Source organism: Cervus canadensis, chromosome 3 (genome assembly GCF_019320065.1).
Source record: "Cervus canadensis isolate Bull #8, Minnesota chromosome 3, ASM1932006v1, whole genome shotgun sequence".
NCBI classification, from domain to species: domain Eukaryota; kingdom Metazoa; phylum Chordata; class Mammalia; order Artiodactyla; family Cervidae; genus Cervus; species Cervus canadensis.
The window spans coordinates 94,080,364-94,096,057 of NC_057388.1; the positions used below are offsets into that span (position 1 = coordinate 94,080,364).

General features: G+C 37.3%; 1 protein-coding gene and 1 long non-coding RNA gene across 2 annotated transcripts in view; one reads left to right on the top strand and one right to left on the bottom strand.

Moving 5' to 3' along the window:
- The window catches only part of NUP205 (nucleoporin 205), an 80,632-nt gene that overhangs the window by 30,321 nt on the left and 34,617 nt on the right, over positions 1 to 15,694 (top strand). Inside the window, exons 14-23 of the mRNA XM_043463795.1 lie at positions 688 to 738; positions 1,260 to 1,469; positions 4,794 to 4,893; positions 5,325 to 5,462; positions 6,572 to 6,761; positions 7,730 to 7,850; positions 10,057 to 10,138; positions 10,399 to 10,563; positions 10,893 to 11,017; positions 13,520 to 13,634. Of these exons, the coding sequence (XP_043319730.1) occupies positions 688 to 738; positions 1,260 to 1,469; positions 4,794 to 4,893; positions 5,325 to 5,462; positions 6,572 to 6,761; positions 7,730 to 7,850; positions 10,057 to 10,138; positions 10,399 to 10,563; positions 10,893 to 11,017; positions 13,520 to 13,634 (1,297 nt within the window). The remainder of the gene's footprint in view (positions 1 to 687; positions 739 to 1,259; positions 1,470 to 4,793; positions 4,894 to 5,324; positions 5,463 to 6,571; positions 6,762 to 7,729; positions 7,851 to 10,056; positions 10,139 to 10,398; positions 10,564 to 10,892; positions 11,018 to 13,519; positions 13,635 to 15,694) is intronic.
- LOC122438682 overlaps positions 1 to 15,694 on the bottom strand; it is a 68,822-nt gene that overhangs the window by 15,671 nt on the left and 37,457 nt on the right. Inside the window, exon 2 of the long non-coding RNA XR_006268607.1 lies at positions 4,173 to 4,309. This is a non-coding gene — a long non-coding RNA (uncharacterized LOC122438682). The remainder of the gene's footprint in view (positions 1 to 4,172; positions 4,310 to 15,694) is intronic.

Sequence of the window (15,694 nt, forward strand, 5' to 3'; positions counted from 1 at the left end):
TACCGAACTGGGGAGTTCATCTTTCAGTGTCCTATCTTTTTGCCTTTTCATACTGTTCATGGGGTTCTCAAGGCAATGATACTGAAGTGGTTTGCCATTCCCTTCTCCCGTGGACCACATTCTGTCAGACCTAAGTGCTTAGTGCTTCTTTATACCTGAGATGATGTGTGATTGGGTTTGGACATTTCTGTCTTAGATAAGGCTAACTGACACTGAGTATAATTATATACCAGAGACTATTTATGCCTCCAGCACGGTCAGGACAGAACTTCTTAACCCAAAACTTCTGTTCACATAAGAGACCTGTTAACAAATTTACTTCTTGGTTTTTTGGTGCCAACAGTAGGGCTGGTTGTAAAAAAGACTAGTGTCTTGAACATCAGTGAGATTTCATTCCATAGATCCTTTTAAGGTTTATTCCTAAAATATCTGAGAATAAATTTGTTGAAAACACATCTTGTGTGCACTTAAGAAATTACCAGTTTTCTGAAACCCAGGTAATTGGAAGTTCTCCCTGAATGTGGACACAGTTGCTCATGAAAGTTCATGAGAGACTTCTCAGTTGTCATTTCTGATTGACATTGTAAATTGGTGGGTGATGTATGTGACTATTATATTATTGCAAAGCCACTGATTTTCATTGATCAATGAGGAATGCTCCTAACATTTCATTCTTCTTATTTTAAGATACTGCAGACTGTTCGGGTTCCAAGCCAGAGGCAAGCAATTGGTATTGAGGTAAAATTTTCCTTTTAGTTTAAATTCTATAGTCATGCATTCACATGATGAAAAGACTAAGAAAAATATATTCTTACTGTATTAAGTTTCTGTAGTTTTCAGATTTGATGTGTTTTCATTTGAGGGTTTTCTGTGTTGAAATGGTGATGAAACTTTATGAAAGAGATCAAAACGCTTTTGGTTTCAGAGCTGGAAAAGAATGTTAGTGGCAGCCATCCAGACTGAAAGTTTGGTTTGAACTCAATTTAATTTGGCTACTTGGGTCAGCCATGAAGTGCGAATTTACTTGTTTAAGTTTCTTTTTTCTCTCTGTGCCCCCTTCCTCTTTTTTTTAAAGAAACTTTTAAGATATCTGTTTTTAACTTTTGTATCTTTACCTCTGAATAAAAAAATCGTAGGGTCTTTGTGGGTCTTTGGGTGTGATATTATACCAGTAGTAATGAGTTAATGTCTGAAAAATGCTTTGCACTTTAAAGCTAGTGGTTTTATGTTACTGAACTTCCTTTATTTTTCTTTGGAAGGTGGAACTAAATGAAATAGAATCCCGGTGTGAAGAATACCCTTTAACTCGCGCCTTTTGCCAGTTAATTAGTACCCTGGTGGAGAGCTCCTTTCCTTCTAATTTGGGTGCTGGGCTGCGGCCCCCCGGTTTTGACCCTTATTTGCAGTTCCTGCGAGATTCCGTGTTTCTCCGATTCCGTACAAGGGCTTACCGGAGAGCAGCTGAAAAGGTTATGTTCAGAGAAAAACTTCTGTCTCCTTATTTATTTTATTGCTGTTTTTTCTTTTATTTGAGGTATGAGATGCTATAAATTCATTTTAGCTTTTGAAAGTAAAATCTATGGTCTTATACTGACATATCCATGGTCTGATTGGTTTAAATGTATTAAAAAATACATTCAGGCATTAAAACCAGAGCACTGACTCTTTAGTGATCAGTAATTTAATTGATTTATAACAGAGAAGCACACTACTGGCTTTATGTATGATGATGCTTTGAGTATGGTCTCAAAGAGGGGAGAGTGTTACCATTTGCTTTATAAAATACAGTACAGTTTAAGAAATGAGGGTTAATATGCATTTTCAAGAATACATCTGGTGTTCAAAGCAGGATATGTTCCCTTGCCACATAAGTTTGATTTCTTTAGTTTCTCTTCAGAAGTCCTTGTTTTCTCAATTTCTGTTCTTAGTTTTTCTCTCAACTTTTTCCCAGTTTCCTCACTTAATTTTCAGATTTGAGTCTGGTTATACCAAAAAAAAAAAGTGTGCATCCCTCATAGCTCAGTCGGTAAAGAATCTGCCTGCAGTGCAGGAGACCCAGGTTTTGTTCTTGATCTCCTGGAGAAGGAAATGGCAACCCACTCCAGTATTCTTGACTGGAGAATCCCACAGAGAGAGGAGCCTCGTCTTCTACAGTCAGTGGGGTCACACGAGTAGGACATGACTTAACTACTAAACCACCAACCACCGCCACCAATTTAATTGATATGAAGTCATAGTCATTAAATCTTTAATTGAACAAATTTTGACCACATCGAACCAAAAATGATATACCTTTGGCAGTTGGAAGCACACTATCCTTTATTGGGATGATTTAGCTAGGGTTGGAATAAGTTTTAACTTGCACACCATTTAATATTGGTTAGTAAGTAGCACTTCTTGGTTGTGGAGTCTTGGCTTAGTGGGAAGGCGTATTGTGATTCATCAGATATGTAAGCCTTGGAGAGAGGCCAAGGGAACACTGATGTTTATGCTCATATTTGCTCTGGTTGTAGTACATTCACAACTGAGCTTTTGTATATATCATCTTATGTAATTATAATATTACTGCAAGGCAGGTACTATTAATATTCCCATTTTACAGATGGAGGCTTAGCAAAGTTAAGGAACTTGCCTAAGGTCCAGGACCAGGATTTGAACCTAGGACTCTGATTCCAGATCCAAGCTCATAACCACTAAGCTATGTAAGAGACCCTTTCAGGTTCTGACTTAATTCACTTTAGTCTATAATACTGTTTATTGGTTCACAGAATACCCTTGCGGACAGAATACCTTATAGGGACATTTCTAATTTATTTTATAGTTTGGTGTTTTTGAACCTGTTGGGTTTATTTGTTGTTGTATTAATGATTATAAAATAGTTCATGCTACTTTGGGAAATTAGGAAAATATAGAAAAATATGTGAAGAAATTACATCACCCATAATCTTGTTGCCAAAGGAAGGGATAACTGCTTTTATTCTTTTTCCTTTGCATATCTACTTAAATTGAGATAATTAGTGGCATTAGCTTATATCCCTTTTTGGTCACTAAACATAGTATTATGAGGATTTTTTTCATGCTATTAAAGATTCTTTGAGAAGAGTCTTTTTAATGACTGCATAATCATTACTTGTATCTGGTATAGCTTATTTTTCATTGCTATATTATCAGACATGGTTTGTTTCTAATATTTAGTCCCAGATAGCTGAAGTTTATTTTTTGTCAGTTGCTTTATAAGTTTTGCTTCTCATGTGGTTAAAAATCGATACCAACAGGGGTGTATGTTTTACTAAAGGCCTAGTATTATCTTATTAACATGTATTTCCTTATTGGATTAAAGCATTAATAGCAGTCATGCCTCATTAATAAAAGTCATTTCAGATGGATAATGGATGCTAACAACTGCAGTCTCTTCAGCAAAATGTTCTGATACTTTTTGGCATTTCTTTTAATTATCTTACTTGCTTTTTCTTAAAAAGGTCAGTGTGACCTAAGGGTTTAGAGCTTTAGTCAGCCACTCTTTTTCTGTGCTTATTATTTTTCACTCGTGCATTTTTATATTTCTAGCACTGCTGCTCTTCCAGCTACCAATGATTTCCTAACATATTACCCTAAGAAAATTTCCCTCAGTTTTGTGAATTTATTTCACTAGAAGGTCTTTTTTAGGTTTAATTTGTGTTATTGTATTTTAGAACACTAACTTGTCACAAAAACAGTGCTTTGCATTGAGATAAATAAATATAAACAGTGTTTGAGGCAGCATATATATTTAGTAAACCTAAAGTCCATTATCATGTGGTGATAAACATTTTTTATTTAAATAAATGATTTTGAAAAATTTAGAAAATAGAAATGAGTAATTAAATAAGATAAATTAAAATTAAGATTGTCATAGTCCTAGTTTTAAAAATCAGCTTTGATAAAATTATATGCAGTGGAAATAATGACTAAAGTAATAATCTTAAAAACCACCGTCTACAGTTACTAGACTCAGCCTTATTAAAATTTTATGTAGTAGATTTTTTTAAACAGAGTTTAATTTTACTGTCTGTACAGTTATGTCTGTACAATATATTTTCCCTTTGGCATAAATATTTTTCCTTGGTGTTACATAGCTTTTAAAAACATTTTAAACAAAGAGGTGAAGATGAGGTCATTTGGAGGAGGCTTACCAGTGATTCTTAACTTTGGCTAGAGCCATGAACCAGCTCTGGGAATTAGAAGTGTGGGGCTGGACCTTCAGCACGTTGGCTTCCAAGCTTTATGGTCTCAGGAAATCATTCAGTGCTCTGAGCTTTACTTGCTTCACCTGCAAAATAAGAGTTGATGAGATATTTTCTCAGATCCTGTCTAGCTGAGATCCTTAGAGAAACTGAATGTCTGATGCTTTTGGAGAAGTGTTCAAACGTGATGGTTTTTCATTATAAATTGAACTAGATTTATGAATTAAATTTATTTATAAATTTTAATTTATAAATGGAGCTCTGTATGGCTAGATATTGGGTGCTTTAGATTTGTTAACAGAGCTCAAATATCTGCTGTAGAAATGTTTCTTTTTTAGAAATGTTTCTTTTACTAATTCTTTTATACCTGTTTTACCTTGAAAAACTAGCCAGTCCACTGTCCTTAGCAAAACAAAGCAGAATGAATTGGGCTTTCTTTATTGCTTCGAATAAACAAAGTAGAAAAGGGACTTCACACATTTTCTGGAGGAAAGTTAGAGGGGTGAAAAACTTACCCAGTCTATCACCGTGAACTGTTATTGTTACTGAAATATTTGTGTCTTTCTGTAGTGGGAAGTTGCTGAGGTTGTTTTGGAGGTGTTTTATAAATTACTCAGAGATTATGAACCTCAACTTGAAGATTTTGTGGATCAGTTTGTGGAACTACAAGGTAATTTAATTCTGTCACTTTCAAAGTGTCAGCTATTTATAAACCTATTTATAATTTATAAATTACTATGCATAAGATGTAAATTACTTCTGGCTATAAACTAAATTATAATTTTATATGTTTTGTTACATTGTTTTAGTCATTTTGATTGTTCTAAGCAAGAGAAAATAAAGTAAAAATTTCACAGAATGAAAGAGTAAGAACATTGCCTACAGATTAACGAGTTAGATGTCAGCGCAACGTGTGAACCACTGTGTACACATCAGTCCTTTCGGAAATAACCATTGTGTATAGTTTGTGTCACTGTCTGTAAATTGAAGCTTGCTTCATTTGTTTAGATACTATTTAATTCACAAATCTCATGCTTCATAAAAAGGGTGTGACAAAAGTACTAATTCACCATCTCTTGGACTATGTTATGTTCTATCTAGGAGAAGAAATCATAGCCTATAAGCCACCAGGATTTAGTCTGATGTATCACCTTCTGAATGAGTCACCGATGCTGGAGCTTGCCCTTAGTTTACTGGAGGAAGGTGTTAAACAGCTGGATACCTATGCTCCTTTCCCTGGTATGTGCCTGACTATCTTCATAGCTTGAAAACAGTTTTGCTGTTTTTGTCGTGTGTAAACTGAAGCTTTGAAGTAGATGACATCTTAACTTCCTTTCGCCGTAAGATTTTCTCTGTGTCTGCAGTATTGTTTTAGTGAGTCATACCATCAAAGTAAATTAAAAGTGAGAGCTGACTGAAATACAGAGACTCTCATTATAACTGTCTTATTGCAGGGTCTTTGGTAGGTAATCATAGTTATCTCTTACAACTTTAACATCTCTAAATTTAAAGTACCTTTTGTTTCATTTTCTCCATAGTATTTGTAAAAGCACTTACTACAGTGCGTGGTACATGGTGTTCAATAAATTTCATTTACTATTGCTATAAGTTATTATTATTTATTAAGTGCTTACTGTGCATTTGGCAATTTTAAAAGCTCATTACATGTATTAATGTATTTAACCTGTATGAAAGACCTGTGCGGTAGATGATATTATTTCCATTTAATGAATAAGGAAATTGATGCATGAAGGCGTTTCACATCTTTCTCCAGGGTCAAGGATGTGATTTGAGCTTAGGTAATTTGACTCCAGAGCCCATGAGTTTTAAGTTTGAATGGTGGCACTATATGTAGCCCTTGTTTATATTTGCCTCTTTATTTTCCAAATTTTCCACGGTGGTTATGTATTATTCTAAATCAGCTTCTCAGCCTCAGCACCACTGGCATATTTGGCAGAATAATTCTTTAATGTGGAGGCTTTCCTGTGTGTTGTAGACCTCTACCCCCTAGATGCCTGTACTGCATCCCTTGCTGTGACAATCAAAAGTCTCCAGGTATTGCCAGGTGTCCTCTGGGGCCAGACTCACTCCCATCTGAGAACTCTGCTCTAAATAATTAGGGAAAGAATGCAGGAAAAAATACTGAGAAGCCATTGCATTAAATTAATCAGAGTCACAAAAGTACAGTGACTTGTCTGAGTGAGCAGTTCTGTGAAGTTACTGCTAAAGGGTTGAAAACTTGAGGGCTTTTTGAATCTGGAACTCACCCTTTATCTTGTTTTCCTGAGAATTGATTCTGAGTTTCTAAGATTCATGTGGAACTTGCTAACTTTGATTTTGCTCTGTAGGAAAGAAGCACCTGGAGAAAGCAGTGCAGCATTGCCTTGCGCTTCTCAATCTTACTCTGCAGAAGGAAAACCTCTTCATGGATCTGCTGAGAGAGAGTCAGCTGGCTCTGATCGTCTCTCCGTTAGAACAGCTATTGCAGGGAATCAATCCCAGAACCAAGAAGGCGGATAATGTGGTGAACATTGCCAGGTGAGTTCCGTGTGTAGGTAGAGAAGTGACGATGTGAGTCAGATGGCATTCTGACTTTGATGTCCAAATCTGATCAGATCCATAAGGCATCACTGAAGCATTTTTTTTGGTCTCATTTCATTATTGTCGTCTTTTGCGACTCTGATTTTAATGACTCTGGACCTTGTAATTTCTTTTTCTTCTTTCTAATTTATTTTATGTCCTAAATATTTCAAAGTATAAAATGACATAATATTGTCTCCTGTAGGGAAGTTGGATGTTTGGAGAATATAGGGCCGGGGAGCAAACTTTTCACTGTGTGTGTTTGAGCCTCTGGTGGTTTGCTGGCAATGCTTAGTGTTCTGTAAATGGTGGGCACATCATCCCAGTCTCTGCCTTCAGCTTCACGTCATGGCATTCTCCCTGAGTGTGTGGCTATGTCTACTTTTCCCTTTTTTATAAGGCTGTCAGTCGTTGAATTAGGGCTCTCCCCAATGGTCTCATCTTTACTTGGTTAATTATATCTTCAAAGACTCTGTTTCCAAATAAGATCATTCTGGGTTTGGCTGTCAACATGTGAATTTTGGGGAAACACGATTCAACCCATAACAAGGTTGCTCAGTCACTTCAGTTGTGTCTGACCCTTTGTGACTCTGAACTGTAGCCCGCCAGGCTCCTCTGTCCATGGGATTCTCCAGGCCAGAATACTGGAGTGGGCTGCCATGCCCTCCTCCAGGGGTTCTTCCCAACCCAGGGATTGAACCCCAGTCTCCTGTGTCTCCTGCATTGCAGGCAGTTTCTTTACCACTGAGCCACCGGTGAAGCCTCCGTAGCAGGTTACATCTAGTTATTGACAGAAGGGGAACCTTGTCTAACTTACCGAAGTGCAGTGTGGGTAGGAGAGCCCTGCCTCTGAATGTTCTGTAGTGATTATAGTAAGAAGCAAAAATTTCATCACGTTGTTCCCCAAATGTTTTCTTGTTTTAAAGATACCTGTATCATGGCAATACTAATCCAGAATTGGCTTTTGAAAGTGCCAAGATCCTCTGCTGTATCTCTTGCAATTCCAATATTCAGATAAAATTGGTTGGAGATTTCACACATGACCAGGTAACTGATTTTGTTATTTCTTTTCTTGTTATTTTTTTTGGTACGTCCAGAATACATCTTATTCTTGTATGTGGGAAAATTCTGAGACTTAAGTATATTTGTATATGACGGATAAAAGCCTGTCCATGTACTGGACTATGATTTGTGTTTGATGATAATACCATTCCCAGGGATACTCTTAATATGTATACTGTAGTATGTGGTTATACTCTTTATTATAGTATGTAACTGTATGGCCTAATGAGAGCATTTAATGCGCTACTACAAGCACATGAAAGGGATGATTAGGTTTGTAAGTGCACCTTCTGTTTGTTTTTTGCATCCTTATGTCACTCTTCCTCAGTTGCCTCTGTGCTGAGTGAGCCTCTGCTATTCTGATTTCACTGATGTGAGTTGTCTGCTTCTGTGGGTTTTTGGTTGTTGTTTGTTGTTGTTGTTTAGTTGCTAACTCATGTCCAAGTCTTTGTGACCCTGTGGACTGTAGCATGCCTGACTCTTCTGTACATAGGATTTCCCAGGCAAAAATATTGGGAGTGAGTTGCCATTTCTTTCTCTAGGGGATCTCCCACTACACAGGGGTGGAACCTGTGTCTCCTCCATTGGCAGTCAAATTCCTTACCACTGAGCTACCAGGGAAGCCTCTGTGGCTTTTTGGTGACCCACAATTGTGTCACTTCATTTGATACACTGTAGAGTATTTTAGATGTTTTCTTCTTTTAGTCTGGTTCTCTTTCTATTGACTGAATAGCTATAATTGGAGAATCTATTATTTTTCTTTCTCTTTGTAGACATTCCTCACCTTGTATATTTTATGTTGGAATTCACTGCTCTAGTTAGTTGAAGAATATTACTGGGTTTTTGTATTTTGAAACAGGGACTCTTCTGGCATTTTGGGTGGGACAGATCTTCATTTTAGTGTAACTGTCTCTTAAATTGCAGGACTCTTAGCATCCCTGGTCCCCTGCCACTGTCTTTGAGTAGCAGTCTCTGGTCCTGAAGATTCAAAATGCTCTCATATAATTCTAAGGGCCTTTTAGAGTTGCAGTACCACCCAGGTTGAGAATCACTATTTATAGTAAATTTTAGATGTGTAATCTGGTTTTTGGATAAGTTCATGAAACCACATAATTAATTAGAGGATTTTGGATGCAGATTTTCTGTTCATTGGTATTCATTTGAGTTTGAGTTGTTACCAGTTTTAGTATCCTGCTAGAGTTCTTAAGGGCTTCCCAGGTGGCTCAGTGGTAAAGAATATGCCTGCCAAGCAGGAGACACGGGTTTGATCCCTGGGGAGAGTACCATGAACAGAGTAGCCTGTAGGGCTATAGTCTATGAGGTTGCAAAGAGTTGGACACAACTTAGCATATACACACATACACACACACACACATAGAGTTCTTAGAGGAGATAGAGTCGTATCTAATTTCTCAGCCCAGAAATATAAAACTGGTGTAAGTAATACATTTCTAAAGAGAAAAAATGAGAATTTTATTTTATATTTTAGTTAAGATCAATAGCATAGAGTATATAATGAAGAGTTTATGAAATAGCAATTTAATGTTATTGTTTTCAAAAACTAGTTTGATTCTTTGGGAAAGAAAATTAATGAAGCAAGTTTCAAAGCCAATAAACTTTAAAAGTTTTTGTTTCTTATTCATCTTTATTTATTTTTGGCTTTCTCTGCTTTGTGTGGGCTTTCTCTTGTTGCGGAGAGTAGGGGCTACTCTTCATTGTGATGTGCAGGCTTCTCTTGTGGAGCACGGGCTAGAGGTGCCCAGGCCTCAGTAGTTGCAGCCCGTGGGCTCAGGAGCTGTGGTGTGCGGGCTCTCATAGTTGCCACTCATGGGCCTTAGAGCCTGGGTTCAGCAGCTGTGGCACACAGGCTCAGTTGCTCCACGGCATGTGGGATCTTCCCAGGCCAGGAATCAAACCTGTGTCCCCTGCTTTGGCAGACAGATTCTTATCCACTGCTCTACTGGTGAAGTCCTCTTTAGTTATTTCTATAGCAAGCTAAATGGCACTCAGTTAGGAACTGAGTTTTATATTAATTAAAAATATAACTAAAACCTAATACTTTCCTTGGAACAGATTTGCCTTTTGCCTTTATAGACAAGTGTTTATAATTATATATCATATTTATCATAGTTTCTCTAATACTTAGAACCTTTTTATAACTTGTCATTTTAAAATCTTTATATCATTTCAGAGTGTAAGTCAGAAGCTGATGGCTGGTTTTGTGGAGTGTTTGGATAGTGAAGATACAGAAGAATTTGTACGTCTAGAAGAGGGTATGTCTCAGATTAACGTGTATTTTTTATTTTATGTAAATAAACTGTTGAATGTCTGGTGGTGACATAAGGGAATTTTGAGAATTTGCTAGCATAACAGTAAATAAGACTTTTGGGAAACCTCTTAAATCTGAATTTAATGTAATAGCTAATCAAGTAAACTAAAGCTAAAGAAAACATCTGAGGTTTGAGATACAAGTTTTATATTTTTCAGTTTGACCCATGGTAACTTTTTATTGCTTTGTTATTTCCACATTTAGGCTCAGAACTTGAAAAGAAATTAGCTGGAATCCGTCATGAAACAAGAATTCACATCTTGAATCTTCTCATTACCTCTTTGGAACGCAATCCACCCAATCTTGCTCTCTACCTGTTGGGCTTTGAATTAAAGAAACCTGTCAGTACCACAAACCTGCAAGACCCAGGTATCGCCACAAGACACATAGCCATTTATTTTTTTCCATATTTGTCACTAAATGGTTACGTATTGAATTCTAGGCTTGTGGGATAATTCACTGAAAGAAATAATGTGTGAAAAATTATGTGACAGGTTGATTTTTGGGGGATTTAGATGAAGTCTGGACAGACTAAGCCTTGGAAAATTAGTATTTAATAAATTTTCTGTATCAGTATTTGAAACGATATTTACAGTAGAGTGTATGTGTACAAAACTTTAAGTTTTATAAATGTATTCTAAGGTTTTTAATGCCAAAATTTGAAAAGAGAAGCTGAATTTTCTTTTGGTTTCATGCAGGAGTGTTAGGCTGCCCTCGGACCTGCCTTCATGCCATCTTGAACATCTTGGAGAAGGGAACTGAAGGGAGAACAGGCCCGTTGGCGGTGAAGGAATCCCCTCAACTCGCTGAGCTGTGTTACCAGGTATACAGAGGGCTCAACTTTGTAGCACACCCATGAGAAGAAGCTTATGCTTGAATCCATCACATATGCAAGTACCACGGTAGGACTGAATTGGAATGAGTTCATCTAGTGGTTTGGCCAGTCTTTCATTTATGGGTAAAATCCACAAAGCACAAACTCAAGATCTTAGAGATCTACAAGATCCTGTCTGTTGATCTCTTGAAAAATAAGGGATGGATTTAGACCAGTTGATGCAGAAATTTTCCAAGGATGCTGTGTTTCAAGTTGTTTCTTTTTGGTGGAGAGAGTAGTGGATTAGGGTCAGAAGACTTCTGGTTCCTACCTCTGCCCCTTAACTAGCTAAGTCACCTTGGGTCTGCCATGAAACTTCTCTCAATTTATTAAATTTGTGAAATGGGCTATTGTGAGACTTCAATGAGAATGCAAGAAAGTAAGGGAAAGTACTTTTTAAGAACCATGTGCATTATACATATAGCTGTTTGTAAGGTGGCCGATAGTCAAATTAAGTTTAAACTTAAGTGAGAGCTGCTGTTTTACTTGTGTTTTATTCTTTTATTTCTTGTTTTCTTCACATTGTAAGTATTTTAAGAACTAGGCTTTATAAGATACAACTAATTTCTCAATTTAAGTGACACCCTGATTCTCATTTTCATGGTAGGAAATGCATCATTAACTTCTAGTAACCTGGAGATTTTTGTTATTCTTGTATTTTTCTTTTTGTTATTCTTTACTGTCGTCTTCTATCCTCTGGCTCTCCAAACTTCACTTCTCAGTACTGCAGCTCAGTCTTCCTGTAAATCCCTTAATGAGGGAACAAACTTGATGTATATTTTAGCACAGTGTTACTGATTTTTATGTACTTAGGTAGAAGCAATTGATAAGGTTAATCATCTGGGTTAAAGGAGTTAGGCAGGTATAAGAAGTGAATAAAACCAGATTTAAGACAAATAGGTGGGGAGAGGAGCCAGGGGAATCCAGCAGACTGGAGACCGTCTACTCTGCTACTCAGCCCCTGCTCATTTTTACCCTGTTAGAGTGCAGACCCTGGTTTGCCAGATCCTCTGCTTTCTTAAACACTATACAGGCCAAACAAATTATGTCTAAACCAACAGATTGCCAGTTTAATACATATGCTCTGTGACTCAAAACGTGGACCAACATCAGCAGCATCCCCTCCTGGGAGCTTATTAGTGCAGAATTTCAGGCCCTACTCCAGCCCTTCTGGGTCAGAATCTGCATTTTTAACAAGAAACACTGCTCTGTTGTTAATGAAAGAGGTGTCCTTTACCTCTAGGTTTATACTTCACTGTGTTTCAGAAAAAAATTAAACCTCTAAGAAGAGCTTGTTTAAAAATAAATCTAATTATGTGAAAGGGAAACACTCTGGGCCTTATTGACACCTTCATCGTCCAGCAGCACAAGGCCGTCTGACTGAAGAGCTGACACGGAGCCTTGTGTCTTTGCTATCTTCCCTTGGACAGCGGAGAGTTTTCCTACTTGGTCTTGGAAACTAGGAAGGGTGTCAGGCAAACCCCTGGAGAGTGGCTTGTCATGCTTTTGGAATTCACTTTCTTTGTCCTTCTCCCTCGAGCAGTATTACCTCCCCCATATCTTGGAGCCTCTGTTCTTGTATCTTCTTAACTCACCATCTACTATGAATAACTTGATTTTGTTTTGAGAAGTTCAGTATTTATAGTGTCAAAAGCAATACAATATCAAAGCTGTTTGAAGGACAAGCATACGTCCGCAAGTATTTAAGCTTTACCTTGTGTCCCCTTCCTATCTTTTCCTTGTACATATGAAATACATATGTACAATTTTGTGTCCTTCCCTCCCCCCGAGGGAGGGGAGACACTTTCTATGCTGCTGCAATATAAGTTACACTTAGGTTGTTTCCAGTTTTTTTTACTCTGCTTTACTCAACGTCTTTAGTTATGCTTTGTTGTTTTGTATTTTTCTTAAGACTGTGTTTCTAGATCTATATTGAATTTACATTCAGTTGTTCTTGATTTTATAAAGTCACAGAGAACACTGAATTGGTGAATACTGAACCATTGCTCTTTGGGAATACATAGGATTAAATTCCCACAAGGGATTCTTAGATCCCAATAATTATATCAACTAATTAATATATAACCTTGGTTTTTAGAAGTTACTTCTGAGTAATTTGCTGCTAATAATAGTTAAAATACTAAAACTTACTATTTAATTGCATGTATATATGTTAATGTATCTGGGGTGATTTAAGGTTAGTCCTATGAGAGTGTTGTCAGCATTTTCCTGTTGCATTTCAGTGTATTTTGAGTCAGTGTGCTAAGAACTGCTTTTACTCTTGAGTTTTTGTTTTATATGTACATGTGTTTATCCTTTTTGCTTTAGTATTTATGGGTCTTAGTTTCCACTTAGTAGATTTAAGGTCAACCTTTTTATATCTATAACCTTTTTTATCTATAATATAAAAAGCTAATTTGGGGATTTTCTTATGTTATTGTAATTCTGTAGGTGATTTACCAGTTATGTGCATGCTCTGATACATCTGGTCCTACCATGAGGTACTTGAGAACCAGCCAGGACTTCTTATTTTCTCAGTTGCAGCATTTGCCATTTTCTAACAAAGGTAGGACATTTTTCTCCTTTATTATTAAAACAAATGTGTAAAGTCTGTGTTAAGTGATTTTAATTTTATAACATTTTGGGGTAGCATTTAGACAAGTCCAAGTCTACGCCCAAACCAGTAATGCTGAAGAACTTAATCCAAGTCTATGCCCTGACCAGTAATGTTGAAGAAGCTGAAGTTGAACGGTTCTAAGAAGACCTACAAGACCTTCTAGAATTAACACCCAAAAAAGATGTCCTTTTCATTATAGGGGACTGGAATGCAAAAGTAGGAAGTCAAGAAATAACCTGAAGTAACAGGCAAATTTGGAGTACAGAATGAAGCAGGGCAAAACTAATAGAGTTTTGCCAAGAGAAAGCACTGGTGATAGTAAACACCCTCTTCCAACAACATAAGAGAAGACTCTATACATGGACATCACCAGATGGTCAGTACTGAAATCAGATTGATTATATTCTATGCAGCCAAAGGTGGAGAAGCTCTATACAGTCAGCAAAAACAAGACCGGGACCTGACTGTGGCTCAGATCATGAACTCGTTGTTGCCAAATTCAGACTTAACTTGAAGAAAGTAGGGAAACCCACGAGACCATTCACATATGACCTAAATCAAATCCCTTGTGATTATACAGTGGAAGTGAGAAATAGATTTAAAGGACTAGATCTGACGAACAGAGTGCCTGAAGAACTATGTACTGAGGTTCGTGACATTACACAGGAGGCAGGGATCAAGACCATCCCCCCAAAAAAGAATGCTAAAAGGCAAAATAGTTGTCCGAGGAGGCCTCACAAATAGCTGATAAAAGAGTATAAGCTAAAGGCAAAGGAGAAAAGGAAAGATATACCCATTTGAATGCAGAGTTTCAAAGAATAGCAAGGAAAGATAAGAAAGCCTTCCTCAGTGATCAATGAAAAGAAATAGAGGAAAACAATAGAAACAGAAAGACTAGAGATCTCTTCAAGAAAATCAGAGATACCAGGGGAACATTTCATGCAAAGATGGGCTCAATAAAGGACAGAAATAGTATGGACCCAACAGAAGCAGGAGATATTAAGAAGAGGTGGCAAGAATACACGGAAGAACTATACAAAAAAGATCTTTACAACCCAGATAATAACGATAGTCTGGTCACTCACCTAGAGCCAGATCCTGGAATGTGAAGTCAAGTGGGCTTTAGGAAGCACCACTATGAACAAAGCTAGTGGAGGTGATGGAATTCCAGTTGAACTATTTCAAATCCTAAAAGATGATTCTGTGAAAGTGCTGCACTCAATATGCCAGCAAATTTGGAAAGCTCAGTAGTGGCCACAGGACTGGAAAAGGTCAGTTTTCATTCCAATCCCAAAGAAAGGCAATCCCAAAGAATACTCAAACTACCACACAGTTGCACTCATCTCACATGCTAGCAAAGTAATGCTCAAAATTCTCCAAGCCAGGCTTCAATAATACGTGAACCATGAATTCCCAGATGTTCAAGCTGGATTTAGAAATGGCAGAGGAACCAGAGATCAAATTTCAATTGGATCATCAAAAAGCAAGAGAGTTCCAAAAAAGCATCTATTTTTGCTTTATTGACTATGCCAAAGCCTTTGACTATGTGGAGTACAAAAAACTGTGGAAAATTCCGAAATGATGGGAATACCAGACTATCTGACCTGCCTCCTGAGAAATCTATATGCAGGTCAGGAAGCAACAGTTAGAACTGGACATGAAACAACAGACTGGTTCCAAATCCAGAAAGGAGTGTGTCAAGGCTGTATATTGTCACCCTGCTTACTTATATGCAGAGTACATCATGTGAAATGCTGGGTTGGATGAAGCACAAGCTGGAATCAAGATTGCTGGGAGAAATATCAGTAACCTCAGATATGCAGATGACACCACCTTTATGGCAGAAAGCAAAGAAGAACTAAGGAGCCACTTGATGAAAGTGAAAGAGGAGAGTGAAAAAGTTGGCTTAAGACTCAACATTCAGAAAACTAAGATCATGGCATCTGGTCCCATCACTTCATGGCAAATAGAGGGGGAAACAGTGGAAACGGTGACAGACTTAAATCACT